The 22,439-nt window shown below is 43.7% G+C and overlaps 1 protein-coding gene across 7 annotated transcripts in view; it reads left to right on the top strand.

Annotated features, from left to right (window-relative positions):
• The window catches only part of PDE1C (phosphodiesterase 1C), a 2,232,090-nt gene that overhangs the window by 1,927,216 nt on the left and 282,435 nt on the right, over positions 1-22,439 (top strand). For all 7 annotated transcript variants that reach the window (XM_069613219.1, XM_069613222.1, XM_069613221.1 and 4 more), the window contains one exon: positions 9,114-9,416. In XM_069613219.1, coding sequence (XP_069469320.1) covers positions 9,114-9,416 — 303 coding nt within the window. The remainder of the gene's footprint in view (positions 1-9,113; positions 9,417-22,439) is intronic.

The raw sequence follows: 22,439 nt of genomic DNA, 5'->3' as shown, positions 1-22,439 counted from the left end.
TGTGGCAGAAGCGAGGTCAGCGTGTTAACATGGCAGAAGTGTCACCATATTGGATGTTAGGGCCTAGCAGCCAATGAACAGACTAAAATGCAGACCCTGATGTGGAGCTGCGGCTCCAGTTAGCTCTTTAACAAATGAATCCCCTTTTCCATTCCCCAGGAGAGAAATCGAGGTCATAGGCACCAGCGGTGCACAGATAAATGCTAATCGTATCCAGATGCAGGTCCTGAACGTGGTGGGAACGGATTGTTAGCTGATGGGAGAGCGGGCATGGATGCGCCCTTTGAAGGACAACTTCATAAGAAGAGGGCATACAGTTTTGTGATGTCAAGGGGCAAGGGGAAGAGTTAGTGCAATCCTGCCCTCAACCAAGAGCGGTCATCCAATTTGAACAAGCACACACAACTAAAATTAAATAAATCCCTGAAATTCAGACTCAAGAGTGTTGCCCCAGGCATGTGATTACTTGGCACCTGCGGTTTAAGGGAGATAAGGGAGAGCTGTGTCTGGAACGTTCCGTGATTTGGGATAGGAGGAGAAGAGGTGGTGCCAATAAATGTAGTACAAGATTGGGGGAGGCAGCTTGTGTATGCTGCTGCATCTGTTATAATGAGAAGGACTATTGCCTTATTGAAGCAGAGTTGGCCTTGCCAGTTTATTTTGATCGAGCCTGGATCGGAGGGGTACACATCATGTGACGGGCCGATTTATTAATGTGTCAATATGTTTGAACAACCAATCCCGTACCTCGCTTCAATAGTGATGATGTAGTAGGCCACGTGGTTAAGAGACATTATCATGTTCTATAGGTGGTAGCCAATGAGGGTGGTGGGATAACATTGTAACCCATGTATTCAGATTTGGTGGTTTACCGCTATATAACCTGTAACTTCTTGGGAAGAGATGAGCTCCATGTCAGTTTGGTTCTACGGGACTATGTGAGATCTTTTTGCATGTAATGAACCTTGTTTTCCCTTGCAAAGAGTTGGACTGATTATTTGGCCTTTCCTATTATTTGTACCGCTCAGGTTTTGGGTTGCTGTCCTCTTTACAAATTTGGCACGCTAATGTTGTGAGATTCTTGTTGCTGAAAATGTAATCTAAAGCTTGCCCTTCCATGTGAGTGGTCCCCTCACTAATTGCTTGAGGTTGGGGGCATTGAGGTGTTCTGAGAAGGTTTTGGTTTCAGCATTTTCCTTTTCCTCCCATAGGCTGAAATCTCTGAGAATGTTAAGGGATTGATGGTCGACGGTGAGGTTTGCCACAGTCTCTTAAAAATTGTCCTCAAATGAAAGGTGGTGTGATTGTGTTCCGTAGATTAATTGGAAGGTAAGCAAAGGTGTGTAGGACATAGTTATATGTAATAGGAGAGATTCAGAATTTAGGATGGGGTCCGGAGAAGATGTCCATATGTACATGCGTGATTGTCCCTCTTTTCTAGCCAGTGTGGTTGATGGAATTAATTTTAGAGTCTGACAGGATAACCTCAGGTAATACTCCAGCATGATCATAATTTAGGCAGGTTTTCTGGTGATCAAAAATATGTCTGTGTTGTCATTGATCCCCTTAATTTGTTTGGATATTTTAATGTGGATTGCTGAGGGGCAATTAATTATGTGGTTGCTCTCTGTCGACTTTGTGGGTCTGGGAGAATTTTTGTCTAGGTTGCTTGGTAGCCGGGTTAAGTTGATGTTTTACTCGGTTTTGATTCTTTGAAGAGGATGAGAAGGTTCATTTTAAGATTGAGATTGACTTCCAGGCTTCAATATAGAATGGTATGAGGGCATGATGTGATGAATAGTGTGAGCCAAGCGCATTCTAAGTGGGAAGGTAAATAGCTGAAAGTGGCTTGCGTTCATGTGGTACGTGCCTGCTAAGGGTTTGTTACTGTTTTCTAGGCTGGAGCTGAGGGTCTTGCTTCAAATTGTCTTAGAGGGTCAAATCTCTAATATCTCTCATTTTGTCTGTTCTATGCTGTTGCTTTGAAGTTTTTGCCCCTGATTGCTGCTGGTATCTCGTAAGGCACGTTGAGATGTATGAGGTGTGTGGTCTTGCTGGGGCGTCACCGCTATCAGAGAAGTTGTTTCTTTGGGATTGGTTGGTCAATGTCTTGTATAAGGTCCTAAAGTCCTCCCAGTTTCTTAGTGTGGATAGTTGCTTTTTATGAGCCTCGATGGTGATCTAGTGACTGACTGCCCCCTACCTCTTGTTTGGGTGCTGGTGAGTGGTTTTTACATTTTTCAGCCAACATTTTGTCAACGTATATTTGGGTGCCTCGAGTCCCTAAGTGACAGGTTTTATGATGCTCCCAAAGATTCCTAAGTGGTGTTTGCCACAGTGTGTCAGCTGATCTCAGGAATTTGCAGGAGGAATCACTCTATACGACCCACATCTCGCCCAAGGGTCTACTTATGTAGAACATTCTTTGCTAACCATGACAAGAGATCAGGGAATCATTGCATGGCATTTGCACATATACAATGGTATTAGCACCAGTGCAAATGACTGCACTGCACTTTGACAGGTGCTAATGCAATCAGGTGCCTGATAAGGCATAATGCATTTCTGCTGCCACAAACATACGGTAATAAGGCCATTGAAGTAACATTGATTGTGCAGCAGAGGTGCACAATCACTTCTGAACGCATGTTCCTTTATCTGCTACATGCATTTCACTATTGTATGTGTGAGCCTGTCAGTGCCCGCCAATGAAAATAATTCATCTAGGGTCGTCTTGTAGTTGTTTATTGTGGATAGTATCCATAAACCATATACAAATAGCACAAATAGTACTTTATGTTCCTCGTGTCACACTATGCGTATAAATACACAAATCACGTAATAGATGAACTAGGATAAATAAAATGCATTCCATGAGAAAACTCATACAGTTAAAATCATAGAGCTACATCAAAATAATCATAGCTCTGCTTAACGCAGAATATCAACCATTTAATGTGCACAGTTACAAAATGTGGATCACCATTGCCAGGCTGATAAAAGGGGCCTTATGACAGCGATAATGCCCTGGATTCCAGCAATGCTAGTGATAGGTTTGAAATACCCTTTATTCCTCAGGCACAATCTTAATTTGTTTTGCCTATATCATGGGCATACGTCTGAAAATGCTTCGTAACGGTTATAACCAGCAAGATATCTAAACCTAATTTTTAATAAAAGTATTCTTGCATTAAAATCAGATACAATAGCCATATAATGTCCATACTCAAAATAATTATGTATGTATAAATAAGAGTGAACTGTTCAGACAACGGTTCAAGGTTTTCTCCAGGTACCCTGAAACCTGTAAAGCTTCCCTTTGGCTAAGCACGTCTCCCATAACTTCTTTGTTCGTACACACATTTGGAGAAATTTGCAATTTTACCCAATATAACACTAGCCGTGAGGAAATAAATGCCTCCATTGAGATCCGCACTAATGCCAGATGAAGTGCAGCTGTTGGTGCAGACAATGGGAGACCCAGTAGTTGTTTTAAGAACATATGTTTGCTCCGTGCTAAAGCTTTGCAATATGAAAAGCCCCAGATTCCGGCACCGTAGTTGCACACATGTATAGCCTCTGCTTCAGATACATTCAATGTATTCAATTCTGCCCCCACTCATCTCATGCAAACCTTGAGATGGCACTAGAAGTCCTTGCTTACATTCAACGTGACTGTATTAATTGTTCTCGACAATTCCCTCCTTTTTCGTATCTAACTTCTAAATATTTGCAGAAGAAAACGTCTTCGATCAAGTGGTTATTAATGTTCTTCTCAACTAGCAGCGCACTCCCCACAAATGTTCTCACAAAAGGGTCCAGTCATGCCAACTTGCAGGATGCTTTGTTCTCACTAACGGTGTGAGGTATGAAGTGTTCGTGCAGTGGAGTGGTCTCAAGTGACCTGTATCAGTGGTTAGGATCCTGGTATCACCTGCATCAAATGTGGTTCAAGCTTCAAATTCTTGATAATGTTCCTCATCCATCTCGACCTGGCACTTTATTAAGTAGCCGCTCAACACATGATTCTTGTCCGCATAATTTTCAACAAATTAAAGTGACAGCTAATTAAGATCAAGAAAGAGAGAAATTACTCCTTATTCACTGATTACCTGCTTTCAACTTTGGGCCCTAAATATTTGATCTCCTATCAACTATTTTGCCATTAGGTACCCTTATGTTACACAATGTGGCATCGCTTTCCATTCATGTTTTTCCACATGATACAATAAAATCTCAGAAACACAAGACATGTCTAATATGCCCAAGAAACTTGTGCATTGTCCTCTGAAAAGTAGCCGAAGCTGATGCCAATGTGGTAGGGGTGTGATGGAACCCAAACTGCACGATTCTGTGTGATATACATGTTCAGACTCATTAAGTGATGCGATCTGATGATAGAGCGGGGCAAGGCGGGAGCAGTAGGCACTTCATCTCCTCCCCTCCCTGAGTTGTTTGCAATTCTTCAATGTTCGCTTGGAATTCCTGCTCATTCATGTGCTTATGTTGGAACTCCTCAGCTCTATTAGAATGATCTTTGTGGTGTTACAGATGTGTGCACGTTCTCCAACTCTTCTGATCATTTCATAGTCTAAGTCACCCCCTGATCACGCTGTCATTTCATCTTGTCCCAATGTTGGGTCATCCATGCAGTTGATGGCCACCACACTTTGGCCCTGATCCATGGAATAATTTGCATGTAAAATGGGGATTTGCGTGTCATTCTGCCCGCAGTTCGACGAATGGGGATTTGCGGGCAGAATGGCACGCATACGCCCCGTTTATACATTTATTATCCCAACCGAAGTTGGTACTCATTTATCGACCACTGAAGGATGAAAGGCTGAGTTGGCATTGCAGGGATTTGAACCTGCGACCTGCAGATCACATATAGATCACAGCAGGGAGTGCTCAACCCGCTGAGCTATATTACCGGTGCTATGACAGCCCTACATGCATTTTGGGTCATTCTGATGACTCTGCAATCATTTCTGGGAGGACTGTGACAGGTAGTTTGCCTTCTACTACTCAACATCCTTGCACTTCTGATCTATCTGCACACTCAGCAAAGACAGACTGAAGACTGGCCTAACAATGTGAAGAAAGACATGAAAGCCAGGGATCCACCCAGGTTGCTGTGCTTGTCACTGCGGCGTGCTGAGGGTGTAGAGCAATCTCCACCCGGCATGCACACACACAGCACAGATGTGCCATGGCAGCTGTGATTTAAATACATGGCATCGACTTATTTCTTGGACAGTGTCACAAAGCTGAGCAGAATCAATGAGAGATGAACACAGAAGATTACCATGGTAACACAGGATTTTTTTTATTGTGGATGGGTACAAGATTTAGGACTACTAAAGGAAGGTCAACATAAGCATATAGTGACCTTCGATGCAATAACACACATCTTTCAATCCGAGGACACTTCCTGGAAGTATTTGGAAGTTCTCAGCCACTCACACTCTGGGGTCTAAGTGGGCCACACCTCCTGTCCAGATCTCTGGTTTGGTTTCATTGAGTTACGTCATCTTCTGCATGTCCTGGTTTCACTGGTACTCAGGAGACCATTACCCCTGCCATTCAGCACCTACATCCTCTTGCATGCAAGCCAAAGCAGCAGCAGGAGGGTGGGCTGAGTATTTCCCAGCCTGACCCTATTGGTCCTGTCAAGGGTCACTTTGATGGGTCTGTCGGCTGGGTTTGATACTGTGCCTTTTTCCTTGTCTGGGAGACCTGGCTCTGTTCTCCAATAACCTACTTGGTGATCCCGGGTAATGTAATACGTAAGAGATTCTCTTTTTCCTCACCTTCCCTCTGACCTGTACCATTCCTCCCCCATGTCTGTTCGACTGCGGCCTCAATACACCACTACATGAGGGTTCCTCCTCCCCTAATCACTTCCCTTCTCTACGGTCTGTAGCATTCCTTCTCCTCTTTCTGTCTGTTTTAGACTCACCTGGGAGATGTCTCACTACACATCCTCCTCTGGGGTCTCTCCCAACTGCCTCCAGTCATCTCTATCCCCTTCTCATCGTTTGTGTCTCCTCCATCTCCTGCATTTTTTCCTACTCCTTACTCTACTCCTCCTCGGATGTTACCCTCGTGTTACTCCAAACCTCCTCATCCTTTCTCTTCCCTGCATATTCTTGAATTCCTATCTCCCAGATTCCAACGTAGATGTCACCTCTCCTCTGCTTTCCTCCTTCCTCCTCCCTCTCCTCCAGCTTCTCTTTCTCTTCACTGACTTCCTTCCTCCAGCACTCCTCTTGCTCTGCCTCTCCACTGTCTCCAATTCCCCACCGCTGCCCGAGGAGTGTGCCCATGTCACTGTGCCCATCCCCTGCCTAAATGATCTCAGGTGTGTGGGATGTTTTGTTGGGAAAACGACTGGCTACATTCTCCATTACCGTGACTTCTCTTCTCTTCTTTTCTCCCCACAGCCGTGCATGTATCTAGTCTCTCCACCATCTGGGATTTGCCGATCCAGTGTATACGCTGCGTGGTTTTACCAACCCTATGGTTTTGCAGTTTAGGGTTAATCACTGGAACTGCCTCTGTGCATGGTGACTCGCATATACAAGTTCCATTTTTCTTTTCCCAGCTTCAGCTTTTGTTCCCCAAACTTCCCAAAGTAAATTGCCTGCTGAAACGGAGACCATGGTTAACTCTATTTCTCCGTACTTCCTCCAATCCTATACAAGTTATGCCAGGGTCTTGCTGGAGGAGCAGTACTTTACTACTTCATGGCAAGGCATCCCAGGAGAAACCTTTTACTATCATGAGTATCCCTTATAGGACAGGGCCATATGTCGGCTTCTTGCGGCAAACCACTGCCAGGCCACTGGGGTGTGGTGGGGTGAGCCAGGGAACACTCCCAGCACGGCCCTCAGGCTCAGCATCGTTTAGCAGGCAGTGGTATCCTGTCCCCAGGGCTACTCCACCGTTCACTCCAAGAGTCAAAGAGGAAACTTCATCACAGCAAGAAATGAATCCGAAAGATGGCCCTTGCGCACTGACATCAGATGCCTCCACATAGTGCAGAAGCAACGCGGAACAAGGGTGCTCCAGTGTTTCCACACAGGGCTCCTGCACTGTGTTGCAAATCCTGTGTACCCGCACCAGTAAAAAGCACAGCACTATTTTCACTTTTCTACTGCACGTGGCCCATCAGTTCTAAAGCAATCGTTAATGATTCAACGTATAGAAGATCAATGATGCAAGCATCCCATCCCCCTCGCTGGGGTTAAGATGCACTCAGGAGGAAGCAGTCGAAGAAAAGGGGAGGAAGGTTGCTATTAAGATCTGTGATTAGCTTGCCTAGGAGGTGGTCACTCTGTTAAACTCCCCCACCCGCACTGGACCACTGAACAGCAGTCATTAGGCTTCACAGGGGGCCATAGCACCGAAAGAAAAACGCCACACACAAGAATCCTCGTACATGTGCAGGCCTCAGCCAGGGCACGATTGCCACGGATGACTTTCAGTGGGTTCTTTGAGCTTCTTTTTCATTGTACTTAAACTCATTGAAATGGGCTGAATGGAAAACGCCCCTGTTGGTCACGCCCACCCATCTACAATAATGTGTTTCTGTTTTGTTCAATTTGGCACAATAACATTGCACAGTCTATATGCACCTGGCAATTGCACAAAGAAAAACACACTATTTTCCCATCTCCCTCACTTCCCTCCACGCATCCTTAATCAGGTGCTGCCGTTCCTTGTGCATGGGAGTCGCAGGCATGGCTGTGTACGCACCTGTAGTACCAGCCCACATGTTTCCAGACACCCATGTGGGGTGGTTGCATACCTCTGATATGAACACTCAGCCTGCCCTCCCCATGTGACTGCTGCACTGTCTATGGGCTCAATAGACAGCTGCCATGTGGAGGCCTGCTATTCTATCAACTTGCTGCAAAGCACGCAAGGCACATTTGTTTTCGGTGCTGTCTTTAAAGGTAATCTGTCCATCTAAAGTACTTGATCTGTAATATCTGAAAAGCGAAAATGCCAGCTCAGCTGTGCACACTGCAACATGTGCTTGCTTTGTCAATAGCTAACACGGGTGTTTTCAACAATTAAAGACATATGCATGCTGTCTTACTAATGCTTGGCGCATCTACATCTCCTCCTACTTTCATACTTTGAACACTGCCATTTGCTTTTTCCGATCAGATTCTGAATCAGGTGTTTTTTTTCCCTGGGGGGTTATTTGGGTAACTTTGCTAAATTAAGGCAGCTGATGGCAGGAACTGTCCATTTGGTTCTACGTTATTTTGCCGTGGGATTTTTCGTCACAGACTTTTTATTGCCGTTTTTTTATCGAAAAAAACTCGTTTTTTTTGTTTTTTTTTGGTGGGGGGGGGGGTTGCCCCCCAAGCCCCCCTTTTTTTAATTATTTCTTTCACCCACAAATATTTATTTAATTTTTAACCCCCCCAAAAAATCCTGCGGCAAAAGAACTGTATACCGTCCATTTATACCTGATAACATGTACTTGACACCAAAACTGCTAGCTATTCGGTTGCCCTACGCCAAAACAGTATTTCCTGTTTTACATTTTGATTATTAGTTGAATGACCCATATTTTGAGTTTTGCTTTCAGTGGTGTGAAAAAGTTTTTTTAAATTTATGTTAAGGAGTTTTCTTCCACACTTCTTTGGTCCAGAATTGATACACCTTCTCTTAAGTTAATTATTGTATTAGACTGGTGTTCTAACTGTCTAGTGAATTTGCTTATTATATGCATATTTGAACATGTGAACTTTGCACTTTTTCTGGAGATTTGTTTTGCACATTACAGAGAGTAAATACCTTTTTGATGTATGCATTACACATGTTTTAGAAACTCAAAGTTGCTCAAGAGAGAATTTAGGCTTACTCGGTTGTGTTTATAAATTGGTTTTTATAAAGTATGTATATTTCTAAATAAAAAATACGGATTTTATCATGATCTAACTAGTCTAAGCTGACCCTTTGCTGATCTCATTTGGCCTAGATCCCTCTAAAATGAAGTGAATTTAAATGAACTCTATGTTCCATGAGGCATCACGTTCTGTGGTTTATTCCTGCTTTACCTCTGACACAAAATGCCATCCCCTTTCCAATAGATGCAGAAGAAAAAGCCAAGCGAGAAGCAGAAGAAAACCTTCAACAGGCAATAGAGGACTCCCCAGAAAAAAAGGAAGAAGCAAAGCCCCCCGACGATCCCCCGACATCTAAGACAGAAAGCAGCAGTGCACCAAATTCTGTAGAAAGAAAGAACCCAGAAACTTGCCGGGGTAATTTAAATGGGACTCGACTACCCAGCGTGAACAGGCAGGAGGAAAGCCAAGGAGCCACCCAGGCCAGAGTGGACAAAGTGACGGAGGCAAAAGCAGCCCAGGCCGAGGATAAGCAATGTGTACAGAACGGTGAGTGCCCTTCCTATCTCTAGAACATGTCAACAGCAAACAGTTCAGAGCTCATGTGTCCATTGCAATGGGAAGCGCGTCTGCCATAATGAACAGCATCAGCATGAGGAGCCGTCAACTTCCATGAGGTCTTCTAAACAAGTTGCTGTTAATGACTTACTTTTTAGTAGTTTCATCATGTTGTCCTTATTTTATTCTTAGAGGGACCTGGAACAAAGATGTTGTTACAGTGTGTTCGATTTACATATTGTGGCATACTGTTGCCTCAAATCACCAGTAAGGTTTATCTTCTTATGGTTGGCAGGCAATAACAAAAGGCAAGTGTGTGTGGAGAATGCACATCCATCCCTAAAGTAAGCGCTAGACCATAACAGATGACTAGGCACTAGAACTGAGATTTAGCAAAGAATACTAGAACTAGCAGTTCAACACTACCAAGTGAAGTCAAGTCCATATTTATGGTCAGCATCTGATATCGGGAAGCGTCAGCTTGATGTTAAATAAAGTCCGGTCATGATCTATCTGTAATATGGCATGTGCCATAGGCACCTTTTCTGGATGCAGCTAAGATCCACTTATATCCATCAGGCCACCCAACATATATATGGCAAGATGAGCAAATAGGGTGTGACCAGGGGGAAACAATCCATGCTCGGGGGAGTGTCCTACATTAACCTTTAGTCAGACTGAGCTGATATCCTAGTTAATGAAATCTGGTTGCTTCCCATTATATTTATATATATATATATATATATGAGCGCGGTCTGTCGCCTCTATCCCCCTCCATCAAAAACTTACATGTACAGAGAGCTAGAACCCATTTTATTGTAATTGGTTATTTATAATGTGCTTAATACCCAGAGATTTCTAAGCGCGGAACCGGGGATTGAACCTATGTTGCTCTGCATCATCTTGCTTCGAAGGCTAGCACGTTGCCCCTGAGCTATCCTCCCGGCCCGTAGCAAGGCGTACAGACATTTCCTCTACCCCGCCATCTCTCTTGGAATTGTGTTGAATCCTCCATTTCCCCGATATCAAACCAAAACAGAGCCATAATCTGCACCTATTGACCACAAAAGGAGCTAATAGGTGGGGCCATCACGCGCTTTATCCCCCCACCCACCACAGCATGAAATAGATGGGCCTGCCACTTATACTGCGGACAATGGGATGAGGAATAGCATCTCATGCAATATCGCAGTAGCAACAAGCAAGGTGAGTGATGAAGAAACCTCATCATTCCTGCGGCATTCAAACCATAACATTATACTGGGGACAAGGGAATTGGAAGAACTGTTTGTTGATGGCTGGGAAACTTTCTGATCAATGATAGTAGCGGGCTTAAAGGTAGAACTGCTGATAGCCTGCCGAGTTTCATTGATTTGTCACGGATTGCAAGAGTTTTTAAGACAGTTCTAAGTCCTGGATGTGAATGGATCCAGGAAAATGGCGATAATCAACTTTTGTAATATTCTTCAGGGAGGGAAAAATGACCACTCACTATAGAAATTCAAGAGAGATATTTCGGAAATGCTGTAGAAAAGGGGCCATAATGTTTTAAATACCACCCTGATCATTTGGGGCATTTTTAATTAAGACTTGTGTGGGACAGGAGGCAATTGGGTGGATGAAGAAGACTTTGCATGCATGGTCTCTGGTCAGAGATGGCGTCTCCATCTTTTTATTGAAAAGGAAATCAGTTCTTAAGATTTTGTATGAATATGTTTTTGAGGGCTTTAAAGAGAAGGCAAGAAGGAGAAAGCCTGCGGAAAACAGGTTTAATGTATTCATTTATAGTGAAGACTGATCACTTAGGGCAAATTAAGGATGACCATCATCGAAGCACATGACAGTGATCACCTTCCACTGCACAGCTTGGGAAGAGCAGCACTATGATTGGCTGAGATAAAGCTTGCAGTCCTTTCCAGAATTTAGTGGCCAATGGGATCACAGGCAGGACTAAGAGTAAAATGGACACCACTGACATGTATACTTAAGAGTGGGTTAAACACTTCCCTACCATACACCTAGAGTGAAGGAAGAGTCTAGCACTGAAGGCCCCATGTCAGTGTGAGTGAGTGTGTTAATAATTAATAATAATAATAGTTATTATTATTATTATTTATATTATTATATAAATATATTGCTCCTGCATTAGCTGGAGCAATATGGGTATTCTCAGCTAATGAAGCAGTTGGTCCTGTGGCAGTACCCATGCACGTACTTATGTCAAGTGCACCTTTGTGGACCCCAATTGTGATGAAGATCATACATGCTGTTGCTGAATCATTGAAGATCACACAATACTGGAAAGATGCCTTTGATGTTCCATTTTAGAAAAGGGAGACTGGGCGGACCCTCCTCAACAGATTATTCCTCGAAAGTGTGTGACAGAATTATTTACTCTAAATTCGAGATGTGGATAAGAGATAATCTCATCCTGTCCAGTGCACAATAGGGGTTCCACGAAGAATTGAGCAGTGCACAGCCAACCCTCTACTTGCACACTCTGTTAGATAAGTACATAACTGCCATTACAGGAGGTTTGCATCTGACCCTTAAGGACATTACTCTGGAGTTTGACTATGTGGAGAGGAATTATTTATGGGTGAATTTGGACAGTGATAAAATTACACCATCCCTTATATTACCATTGAAAGCATGCAGACCTGCCTAATTTAGTCTGCCGTGGAATAAGAGCAGGGACGACAATCGGGTTCGAATGTAGATCCCGTATTTCTTTTTAGAATGTATTTATGTTTATCGTGATGTAGTTAAAACAATAACCTTTCACAATAATTCATCACATTTCACACAACTATTGTTATAGTGAAAAAATATAAAAAATGTTCAATAATTCATTGCTGAAGCACAAATCCATAAAACTGATTCCATCGTGTGATCAGTTTATATACATTTTCACCTGTAAACCATAAAAATATTAAATGATCAAAGAATTAAAATCACCATACAAAATCCCTTCCAAAAAGTTGTTTCCAGACAGCAAGGGGTACATTAAAAGAGAATTTAAGTCATTAGTCATAATTAATAACATTTCCTCTTTATGCCTCACCTCAATATTTCAAATGAATCAAACCACACTCCTTTAACATTTTCGGTGTACAAATTATTACACCCAATATAACCCATAGAGGGCATCTTCATCAATTACTCGAAATTCCTTCAATACAGAATTGGCTCTCATTCTGCAAATTCGAGCAAAAGCATAGAATGTGTTTTTGCCATTCAATTCAGGCATCATGATTCCAGAATCTATACTTTGAAGTGGAGCATAAATCACAATCAACATGATTTCTCTTGCATGGATTAAATTCGATCTTATTCATAAAATCTAATGCCTCCAATGCCTATTTGGAATGTTTAAGTTAAGTTGGTAATCAACACCAATCTCATTGCCATCATTTTCACCTTCCGGGGATTCACTACCAAAGCTTCAAATGCACAGTCTAAAGTCTTCAGTAGATCACTGCCATTCTCAAACCAATTGTTCATAGGCACATTACTTTTCAGTCTTCTCGCAGCCTGCAACTCAACAAAAAGCAAACCCTATGGAGGATTTGAAAGCTTACCAAAGAGGATCAGAGGATCATCCACATGAGTCTCGCCTTAAGTGAAATGAAACCACGCCCATATCGAATCGCCGCCCTGGCTACACTACTCAGTAGCAAAAGAACACTTCGCCAGAGACTCGCCTCTAAGGCCTTTACTTCCTCCCAGTCAAACCAAATGACTCTTTGCGAATCGTATAGGATTTTGGGTATGGCCTTTGAAACATAACATTTCACAACAGATTCAAGTGTGAAACAGCCAAATTTAACCTGTACCTTCCATATTTTTGGTTCCAATATTTCTACTTTAGAGCACAAATAACTTCTTAATGCGCCTTTATTTGGGCACTGAAATATTGGTATACCCAAATAAATAAAAGAGTCAACCACTTCAAGGGCAGTTGATTTTATTGTCCACGAGAATTTGGCTGGCTTAAGCAGATGCGTTAGACACATGACCTTAGTTTTACTTATATTAATAGTTATATCATTGGCTAGTGTATACTCTTTCACTCCTTTCAGCAACCTCTGGAGGCCAATCTGAATATTGTCAAGCAATAAGGTGTTGTTGGCATAAGCCAACCATTTGACATGCCGGAGGCACATTTTGGGCGATGCAAGACCGTAAGACCCCCAACCATCACCAGTATCCGAGATAAATATATTAAATAAGCACAGAGCTAAAATACAGCCCTGACACAGACCCCTATTAGTTTCAATATCTTTGTAGAGGGAGGCAAACTAGTACAATGTAACTTCAATCAAGGCATTTGAATACAAATCTACCAACATATTTGGAAGGCCCGCCGGAATACCCCAATTAGCAAGCTGCAGTCGTAATTTACGTCGATTGTTTGAATCAAAAGCAGAGCTAAAGTCCACAGAACAAAGAAATATATTCACCAAAACAGGTCTAGATGGATCCAAAAGTGAAGGCTTCGGTCATTCAAGGTACTCATAGACTTCCTCAAGCCAGATTAAAATGTGTTCAAATGCCCAATTTCTAGGGCCACTCTTCCAGCTTCTGTAGGAGTAAAGAGCCAAATATTTGACTGCCTTCATCCAATAACGTTATCGGTCTGTAGTTACTAGGCTCCCTCCTGCTTCCTTCTTATGAATCAGCGCCACATCTGCATTGGGTGGGGCTGTGTTCTTGTCCTGTTTATAATCTGTTCACCAATGACCTGATACTGGGATTGGAGGGAGCAAGCCCTGATGTACCTGGAATGAGAGAGAGACCTAACTTGTCTCGGGAGAATAGCTCAGGGGCAACATGCTTGCCTTGGAAGAAAGACGACACTGAGCAACGCAGGTTCGATTCCAGGGTCTGCCTTTAGAAACCTGTGGGTATTCAGCACGTTAGAAATAACATACCATATCATATCATGGGAAGGCAACCCAATCCCACTGTGTTCCTTGATACAGTGCACACCATCAGCATTACAGACACTCCTGAGCATATGCTTAAGTTAGTCACATGGCAGACATATGAAAGTGAATTCTCCAGATAGAGTAGTGTGTGTCTACCTAGCAGCAGAAACCATGACTAGAATGGGTGACCCAATGCAAATACCTCTGGGTTATTATCAATAACAAACTAAACTGGGCCCTGCATCTGAAAGTGCAATCCATACAAGGGGGCACAATAATGATGTGTTTTATACAGCTTTATATGGCGCAGTGTTTTGGGGTAGTCCTGCTACAGAGTAAGTCTGCATTCACCGTACATGCAGAATTGGGATGCGAACATTCAAAGGATAAAGCAGGGCGTTGCCCATTGCTGTTGTGGCTATCCATTTTGCCAAACATCTATATGCCCAGATCAAAGAGCAAATGACAGACTTGATGTTTGGGCCTTAGTCTCGTAAGATCTGGGGGCATTCGATGTGATAATTTCACAGGGGACTTGACCATTCAAACCAGTGTTTATTGATGGGTCGGAAGCTGTGGGATCATGGGCCTGATACAGGGATTGTTTTTGTATGGTTCAAAGTGTTTTGCACTGCTGTAAAGTGGCTTTGCACTGTCGATACAAGTATTTAGTATTTAGTATTTATTTATTTATAATGCGCACCAAACCCAGGGGTAGCCAGGCGCAAAGGCAGCAAGAGGGTTGCAAAGCTTAGTTACATACAGTAGGGTGAGGTCCAGCTGTGGTTACAGTGCCGGACGTATCACACCAAATAGGAAGGGTAGGACATAAGCATTGTAGGCTGTACTATATACATAATTTACATTCAATGAGGTAAGGAGCCACATGGTAGTGGCGCATCTGGGCATCGGAAGTCATTATGAGTCGAGAGATTTGAGCCAGTGGATAGTCCTGGCTCTGAACTGGTGGTAGGGTAGGTCCTCCCTGCAGGTAGGAGGAAGGGAGTTCCAGAATTGCGCTGCTTTTACTGGGAAGCTATTACCTCCAGACCTTGTACGTTTGAACCTGGGCACCAGAAGAAGGTTGGAAGTGGCCGTTCTCGAGGGGCAAGAGAGGGTGGGTCTAGTAAATCTGGCGATGAGGTATTGAGGGGCTGCTTGGTGGAGGCATTTATGAATCAGAGATACCGATTTAAGGAATATCTTGTCCTTGGTGGATAGCCAGTTGACAGATCTTCTGGAAACTGAGATATGGGCTTTCTTCGGGATACTGAGGGCCGCTCTAAGGGCATTATTTTGGAGGATTTGGATTTTATTTGAGATATATTTGTTACAACCTACATATAGAGCGTTACAGTAGTCCAACTTTGACAGGATCAGCGCCCTGGCCAGGGTGGTACAGTTGGTGGGGGAGAGAAAGGGTTTGGCTGCCCTAATGAGTTTGCAAGTGTAGGAGGTGGCGGAGGCCATTGCATTCACTTGTATGTTGAAGGTGAGGGTGGAGTCTAGATAGAAACGAGGGTTTTAACCTCCTTAGCTACTTTGATCTTGTTGTCGTCAATTATGAACGATGAGTATTTGTGGCCCAGTTTGTTGAGGTAGTGTGTAGATCCTAGAATAAGGAGTTCCGTCTTGTCATCATTCAGGCATAGACCGTGTGAGGCCATCCATGCCTGGATGATGAGGTACACTTTATTAACGAAGGCCAAATCCTTGTCGTAATCCCCCGACAACGGGATGAGGATCTGGGTATCATTGGCGTAATTAGTGTAGGTGATACCCAGATCGTCTAGATCATCGAAAAGGGGCTTCGTGAAAATGTTATAAAGTGTAGGGGAGACGCAAGATCCTTGAGGCACGCCGCAAGTGATAGGTGTAGGGTCGGCTGCTGCTGACAATGAGAAGACTCTCATCGTGCGGTTATTGAGGAAGGATTGGATCCAGTTGGTTGCTTCTTGAGAGAAGTGGGCAGCTTTTTGTAGGTGGTTGCACAAGATCTCATGGTCGACCAGATCGAAGGCCGCAGAGAGATCGAGGAGTAACAATAGTGCTGTCTTGCCCTGGTCTCTCAGCTCGTCTATCTGTGCCTTGAGATCTATAAGTGCAGTTTTGGTTCCGTGCTGTGGCCTGAAACCCGATTGTCGGACGCCTAGGAGATGGAAGTGCTCAAGGTAATGTTGGATCTGGTGGTATGCTGATTTGTCGATGATTTTAAGAAGGAATGGTACTGTGGTGATGGGGCGGTAGTTAGTTGGAGTGGATGGGTCTAAGTTTGTTTTTTTAAGCAGAGGGAGAACCCAGGACTGTTTTAAGTTATTAGGTACGGTGCCTGATGTGAAAGACGCATTTATTAGTTTGGTAATAAATGGTGCGAGATCATGGGCTGCATCCTTAATCAGTTGAGCGGGGCATAGGTCTCTGTGGCAATTTGAAGGTGTGAGGGTGAGAATAGTATTTTCTACCTCTTTGGTGGATACTTTATGGAAGTTAAAGGTGGGGTTGTGCGTTGGGGGGGATGATTGAGTGGGGTGAGCCTTTTTATGGGAGGCGGTACTCGGCTTAGTAGAGGAGAGCAGAGTTTCTTTTTTAATGCTAATTTTAGTCTTAAGGGAGGAGATTTTGTTCGCTAGGGCATTTTGTATGCTCGTGCACCAGTTTTTATCTTTGATACATGAGTCGGGCACTTGGATCGGGGATTCAACCTCTTTAAGTATTGTGAAAAGCTCTCTAGTGTTAGATTTAGCTTGTGAGATTCGCGTACTATAAGACGTTTGTTTGGCCAATATAATTTCTTTTTTATATTGGGAAGCTAGACTGCTCAAGTTTTTTTTATTATTTTCTGAGGGGTAAGCTCGCCAGATTTTTTCACAGCGTCGCTTTTCCTGCTTGAGGGCTTTAAGATGAGGCGAAAACCAGGAGTTGATGTGTTTCCGGGGCTTGCTCTTTTTTAGCTTTAAAGGCGCTATGGCATCAAGGGATGAGAGCATGATTTTATTATAGATATCCACCATCGTAAATGGATCTGTATGAGCCGGGATGGCATTCAAGGTTGGTGTGATTAGCGGGATCAGGTTTTCGGGGGTGATGTTTTTTTTATTTCGGGATTGGACAGCTGGAGCTATGCTGTTAGCTTGTGCTGGGGTTGCCTCTAGGGTGAACGAGATCAATTAATGGTCTGTCCAAGGCTGCGGGAGTATGGCAGAGACTAGGACTGGGCAGTTGTGCACAGCTAGCCAGTCCAGAGTTCTCCCTTTGATATGGGTGGGCTCAGTGATCTTCTGGGTGAAGCCCAGTTCCTCTAGGGTGTTATTGATTGTACTGGCATTGGCGTCTGCGGGGTCGCTAAATCCTAGGTTAAAGTCTCCTAGTAAGTTGCGTTGTGAGGAATTTTTAAGATTGTTTGATAGGATGTCTATGAGGTCTTCTTCAAATGACCCTAAGGGACCCGGCGGTCGGTAGATAAGGTGAATGGAGATGGATTGGGTATTAGATAGTGTTAACTTGGCGGTTAGAGATTCACAGGAAGTAACATTAGTAGGTGATTCAATTGTAATAGGGAATTTAGTTTTGGCTATGATGGCAAGACCTCCGCCTCTAGAGGTGGTACGATCAAGTCTTAATAGCGTGTAGTCATCTGGTACCGCTAGCATAATTGCAGGGCCTGCCGTCGGGTGGAGCCAAGATTCGGTGACTGCTAAGAAGTCCAAGTCTTGGTTGTGTAGCAGGTCGGCAATGTCTGAAGCATGGGCTACCATGGAGCGGGCATTTATTAGTGCACCCTTAGTCCCGAGATCTACTGGGTATAGGGGTGGTGGCGCAGATTCGTGCGTGCTTTTCTGGTCACGGATGGGCTCACGGTGGAGTCTACTGTTCAGTTGAAGAGGGTGTAGGGATGGAGTCCTAGTCACCTTATTGTGGGCTAGTTTAGATAGAGGGTCATGGAGCCTTGAGAGCCTGGCACGTAATCTAAAGTTCCTCATGAGAACAGGGCAAGGTGTGGAGGTCATTTCATTTGATGTATATGGGTTATATGCGGGCTCAAGTGCTGGTAAATTGGGTAGCATGGTTAGGTATTGGCTGTTCAAGATGTGCAGTATTGATCTCAGTAACACTGTGTAAAGCGCATGGATATACATTGTGATATTGGGCAAGATAAGGCTAGTACAGTGTAGTTGTTATGCAGTAGCGTAAGGTCTAGTCTAATGGGTCACTTAAATTCGATTTTTTCAATCGTGGCACAAAGGCATAGGTCACTAGCAGGGTGCATAGGCAAAGGGTCACCTAAATTCGATTTTAGCAATCAAGGCACAAAAGCATAGGTCACTAGCAGTCAAGGCACAAAGCATAGATCACTAGCAGGGTGCATGGGCAAAAGGTCACCTAGATTCAATTTTAGCAATCAAGGCACAAAAGCATAGGTCACTAGCAGGGTGCATAGGCAAAAGGGTCACCTAGATTCGATTTTAGCAATCAAGGCACAAAAGCATAGGTCACTAGCAGTCAAGGCACAAAAGCATAGATCACTAGCAGGGTGCATAGGCAAAAGGGTCATCAGAAACAAAATTAGACAATACCTATGTGCTAAGGCTAGTAGCGATTGGGGGCGATCAGACTCAAGTTCAAGTTATGAGGCGCAACAGAGTTCGGCTATACAGTTATCCTAATGTAAGCGTCAGATGTGGGCCTAATAGGTAATGGACAGTGCAACATATACAGGCATAGTCCAAGTGTCATTACATGGTGATTATTAGTGGGCAGAGCAGTAGTTAGTTAGCGGGGCTGGAATGCATTCAGTAGGACAAGCATTTCAGGTTATCAATGAGAGCTTGTTTTAGACATAGCGCCAACAGCAACTGACTTTGAATGGCAGATGCAATATTACAAGAGTTGCGGGTCAGGTACAGTATAGTGATATGAGTCCTGCAGTAAATGCCCCTAGGGCCTTACCGTGTAAGTCTCAGTGGAGCCGGAGAGGTAGATAAGGTGCAGCGCCTGTGCGCTACCATTGCGCTAACAGGTGCAAACAGGGCCTTTATAGTCTTTCGTGCAGGCCGGCGTATCCATGATACATGGAACTGTCCAAACTGTATTGTTGCAATGCAAAGTCAGTGGAAAGTTCATTCTGTACTGCAAAAAGTGACGTTGAACAGTGCAAATAATTCCACTAATTGGGCCTCAAATGTCCACAATATCTGAGCATTAATAGACAACAGGTCACTTCAGTCAATAGCAACTCCTCAAAACCATAGGTGACCCCACCGCTAGAGTAGACTTGTATGAGACAAATGGTTGGACATACCCTTCAAATTACCACCAAACCTTCTACTCAGCTGTGCCAGTCCCCTAAGAAGAACTCTACTGCCCCCCACCCCTTGTCCAGCTACCCCTAGGTAACGCTGATGTTCCGCCAATATCTGACGTCAGGGCTAAGCAATCCTGGGCATAGTGATAGTTACATTCACTACCCCCAGAGGAGCAAATAGCATATTAGAGGAAAGGTACATGGCCAGATTGCAGCGTAACATGGGGAAACAACGCTAAACAGTGTGGGAAAATCTGCCACCGAAAACGTCAGCTGGCATTCAGGACTACCTTAGATGGGATAATCTCTCTAAGGGTCAAACTTCATTTTAATAGTACTGGTAGCCACTGTAACAGGCAGACTGGAAGGAAACAGGATAAACCATGCAGGTCTTGATGTTTCATACAGTAAATGCAGGGTAAGCCGGGCACCTTTATCAGTCAAGTGTTACGAATAATAAGATATTTCATTAATGCAAGCCATGCATGTGGAAAGTATGTAATCGTATGTAAAACCTGTGTTCATTTTATTTTTTTAACGTGATGCAGCATGAATTATTTTCAAATTCTTTTGTAATATATGATTTTGAATTTTACTTGGATGGAAATATTTTCAGAAGTAAAGTTTGCATTGATTGATTGATCTGCCCAGATCAAATGCACTTTCTCCATTGGTTCTGTCTCAGAATTACAAACACCCCCCCCCCTCTGGAGCGAACTAAACATATGTTGGGTGAAATGATTTTAAAGTAAGTTATATATTATTAATTAACACCATTCCAGAAGATCTCAAACTCGCCCAAATATTACATTCACAGTCTACAAGTAGGAGCTGCTGCAGACAACTACGAGCTGCTGCAGAAATCATGGAATTTCCCACAATGCATTGCAAACTGGGGACATGCACAACTCACGATAGGACCACAGGTCAGTTTCACAGGTCTTTTTCCTGGAAATACTAGGAGAAAAAAATACTATGCCTGATACTCAGCCACAAGTTGTTTATTACTGTCTGGCTACAGCGTTATAACTGACCAAGCATCAGCAGTAACTAATCTGGAGTCCTGACATTGTTCTCGCTCATGGATAAATGTTGTGGCCGGTCTTTGAATTAAAGGATAACACAACAATTCTCTCAGACATGTTAGGTTTTCCAAAACACCTCTGAGCCAGATGAGAACTATCTGTATTGTCACGAGAGAGACAGGCACAGATGTCCTTCAGTAAAATTCCCAGAATTTAGAGCAGCCGGCAATTCTCCTTATCCCTCACTTCATGAAACTGTAGTCACTGATTGATCACTTGTTCTGTCAGCCAACAACTTCTAGTATGTACATAAGAAGTGTGGGTCGCATTAGAGATATAGGCCACTATGACCGGCAAGTCTTACCTTACCGGACAGCCAAAGAATTTCCAATATAAGAGCGGACTTTTCCCTGAACTGGTCCTCCTGAGCAGTGCGACTACCTCCAGAGCAATGCTGGAGCACACCTTAAACCCTGCCCCGAGCCTAGTCACCAGTCCGTGAGGAAACTCATGACATGCTTAAATATGTTCTAGCTCTCAGTTGACAAGCTGCCTCTTCTTCACCAAGCACAATTCTGAGTCGACCAACAAGAAGCATAATCTAGAAAAAAGGCAAAAAGCGAACAAACGATAGAGAGGGATGTAGAAATTTGCTGGACAGGCATCTGGCCAAATAACCCAATCACGCCCTACTCACGGGTTACCACAGAACACATGAGGCCTTGAAGAGATGCCAGAGAGGGGATCCTGAAGATGATGGGCACTTGTACATTGATGGGCAGTTCATTGGGGATGAGGAAGGCGTGTGGGAGGGGAAGGATTCTAGAGGTCCCAGAGGTGCCCCCAGATTGCACGGTCAGACTGGTTATAAGGGCAAAGTGCACCGGGAACAAAGCACGAGGGAGGCTGCATTTCCATTTTGGAGGGACATGGGAAATGGCGAGCAAGGAGAAGCAGGCCAATTGGAATGGGTAAGGGCTGGCCTGCAGTACGTTGGGAACGAGACTCTTGCAATAGGGTTTCTGGCTTGCACAAAAGCCAAGAGTGGCGATGTTCCGTGGGTCGGGAATGTGCACGTAGATCAAAGGACTTCAATCTCTGACACTCAAAGAGTTTTGCATTAAGCGACACAGAGACAGTACTGCAAGACCGCATAACCTTTGTACACATCTGGACAAGTACTTAATAGAAACTCATTGTTTGGCAATTGCAGTCGCAGAATAGGGGAGTCTGAAAACAGCTTTTAAAACTGTGAGTGCTACAAAGAACAAGTAGTGGAGCCAACTGCAGAGACCCCGGCATTTGCCTCTAAATTACGCCCCCCTCTGGCTGCATCAGTCTCCCAATGTCTTTTCAAAGCGAGCATCCATCAAGGCGATCTGAAGCAGTCCGGGTTGCATTGACCTCCAGCCGAGACTTACTTCATGTTCACCTAAATGAACACCTGAAATGCAAAACAAATTAAGGAAACAGGAAACAACGTGCCAGTGGATAACATCAGTCTTAGTACAACTTATTGAGTGAAATTAAATCAATTTCGAAATGATGGGTACATTTATCTTGACAAGAGATATTGCTATTTTACGCATATACAATACACAAATAAAAATAACAAATGCAAATGTAATGTTATTAAAGTTATAGCTGACTGCACACAAGCATGTATTTTTGTGTGTATAGAAATTTGCTTTGTGTCCACAAAATTGCTTTTCTAGCCTAACATTTCAGAACATGCCTCAACTATTTGAAAACGTGT

The sequence above is a fragment of the Ambystoma mexicanum genome, chromosome 5p (assembly GCF_040938575.1).
Source record: "Ambystoma mexicanum isolate Mex_15411 chromosome 5p, UKY_AmexF1_1, whole genome shotgun sequence".
Taxonomy (NCBI): Eukaryota; Metazoa; Chordata; class Amphibia; order Caudata; family Ambystomatidae; genus Ambystoma; species Ambystoma mexicanum.
The sequence above is the reverse complement of the archived record's forward strand: the minus strand, read 5'-3'. Positions and strand labels throughout refer to the sequence as shown.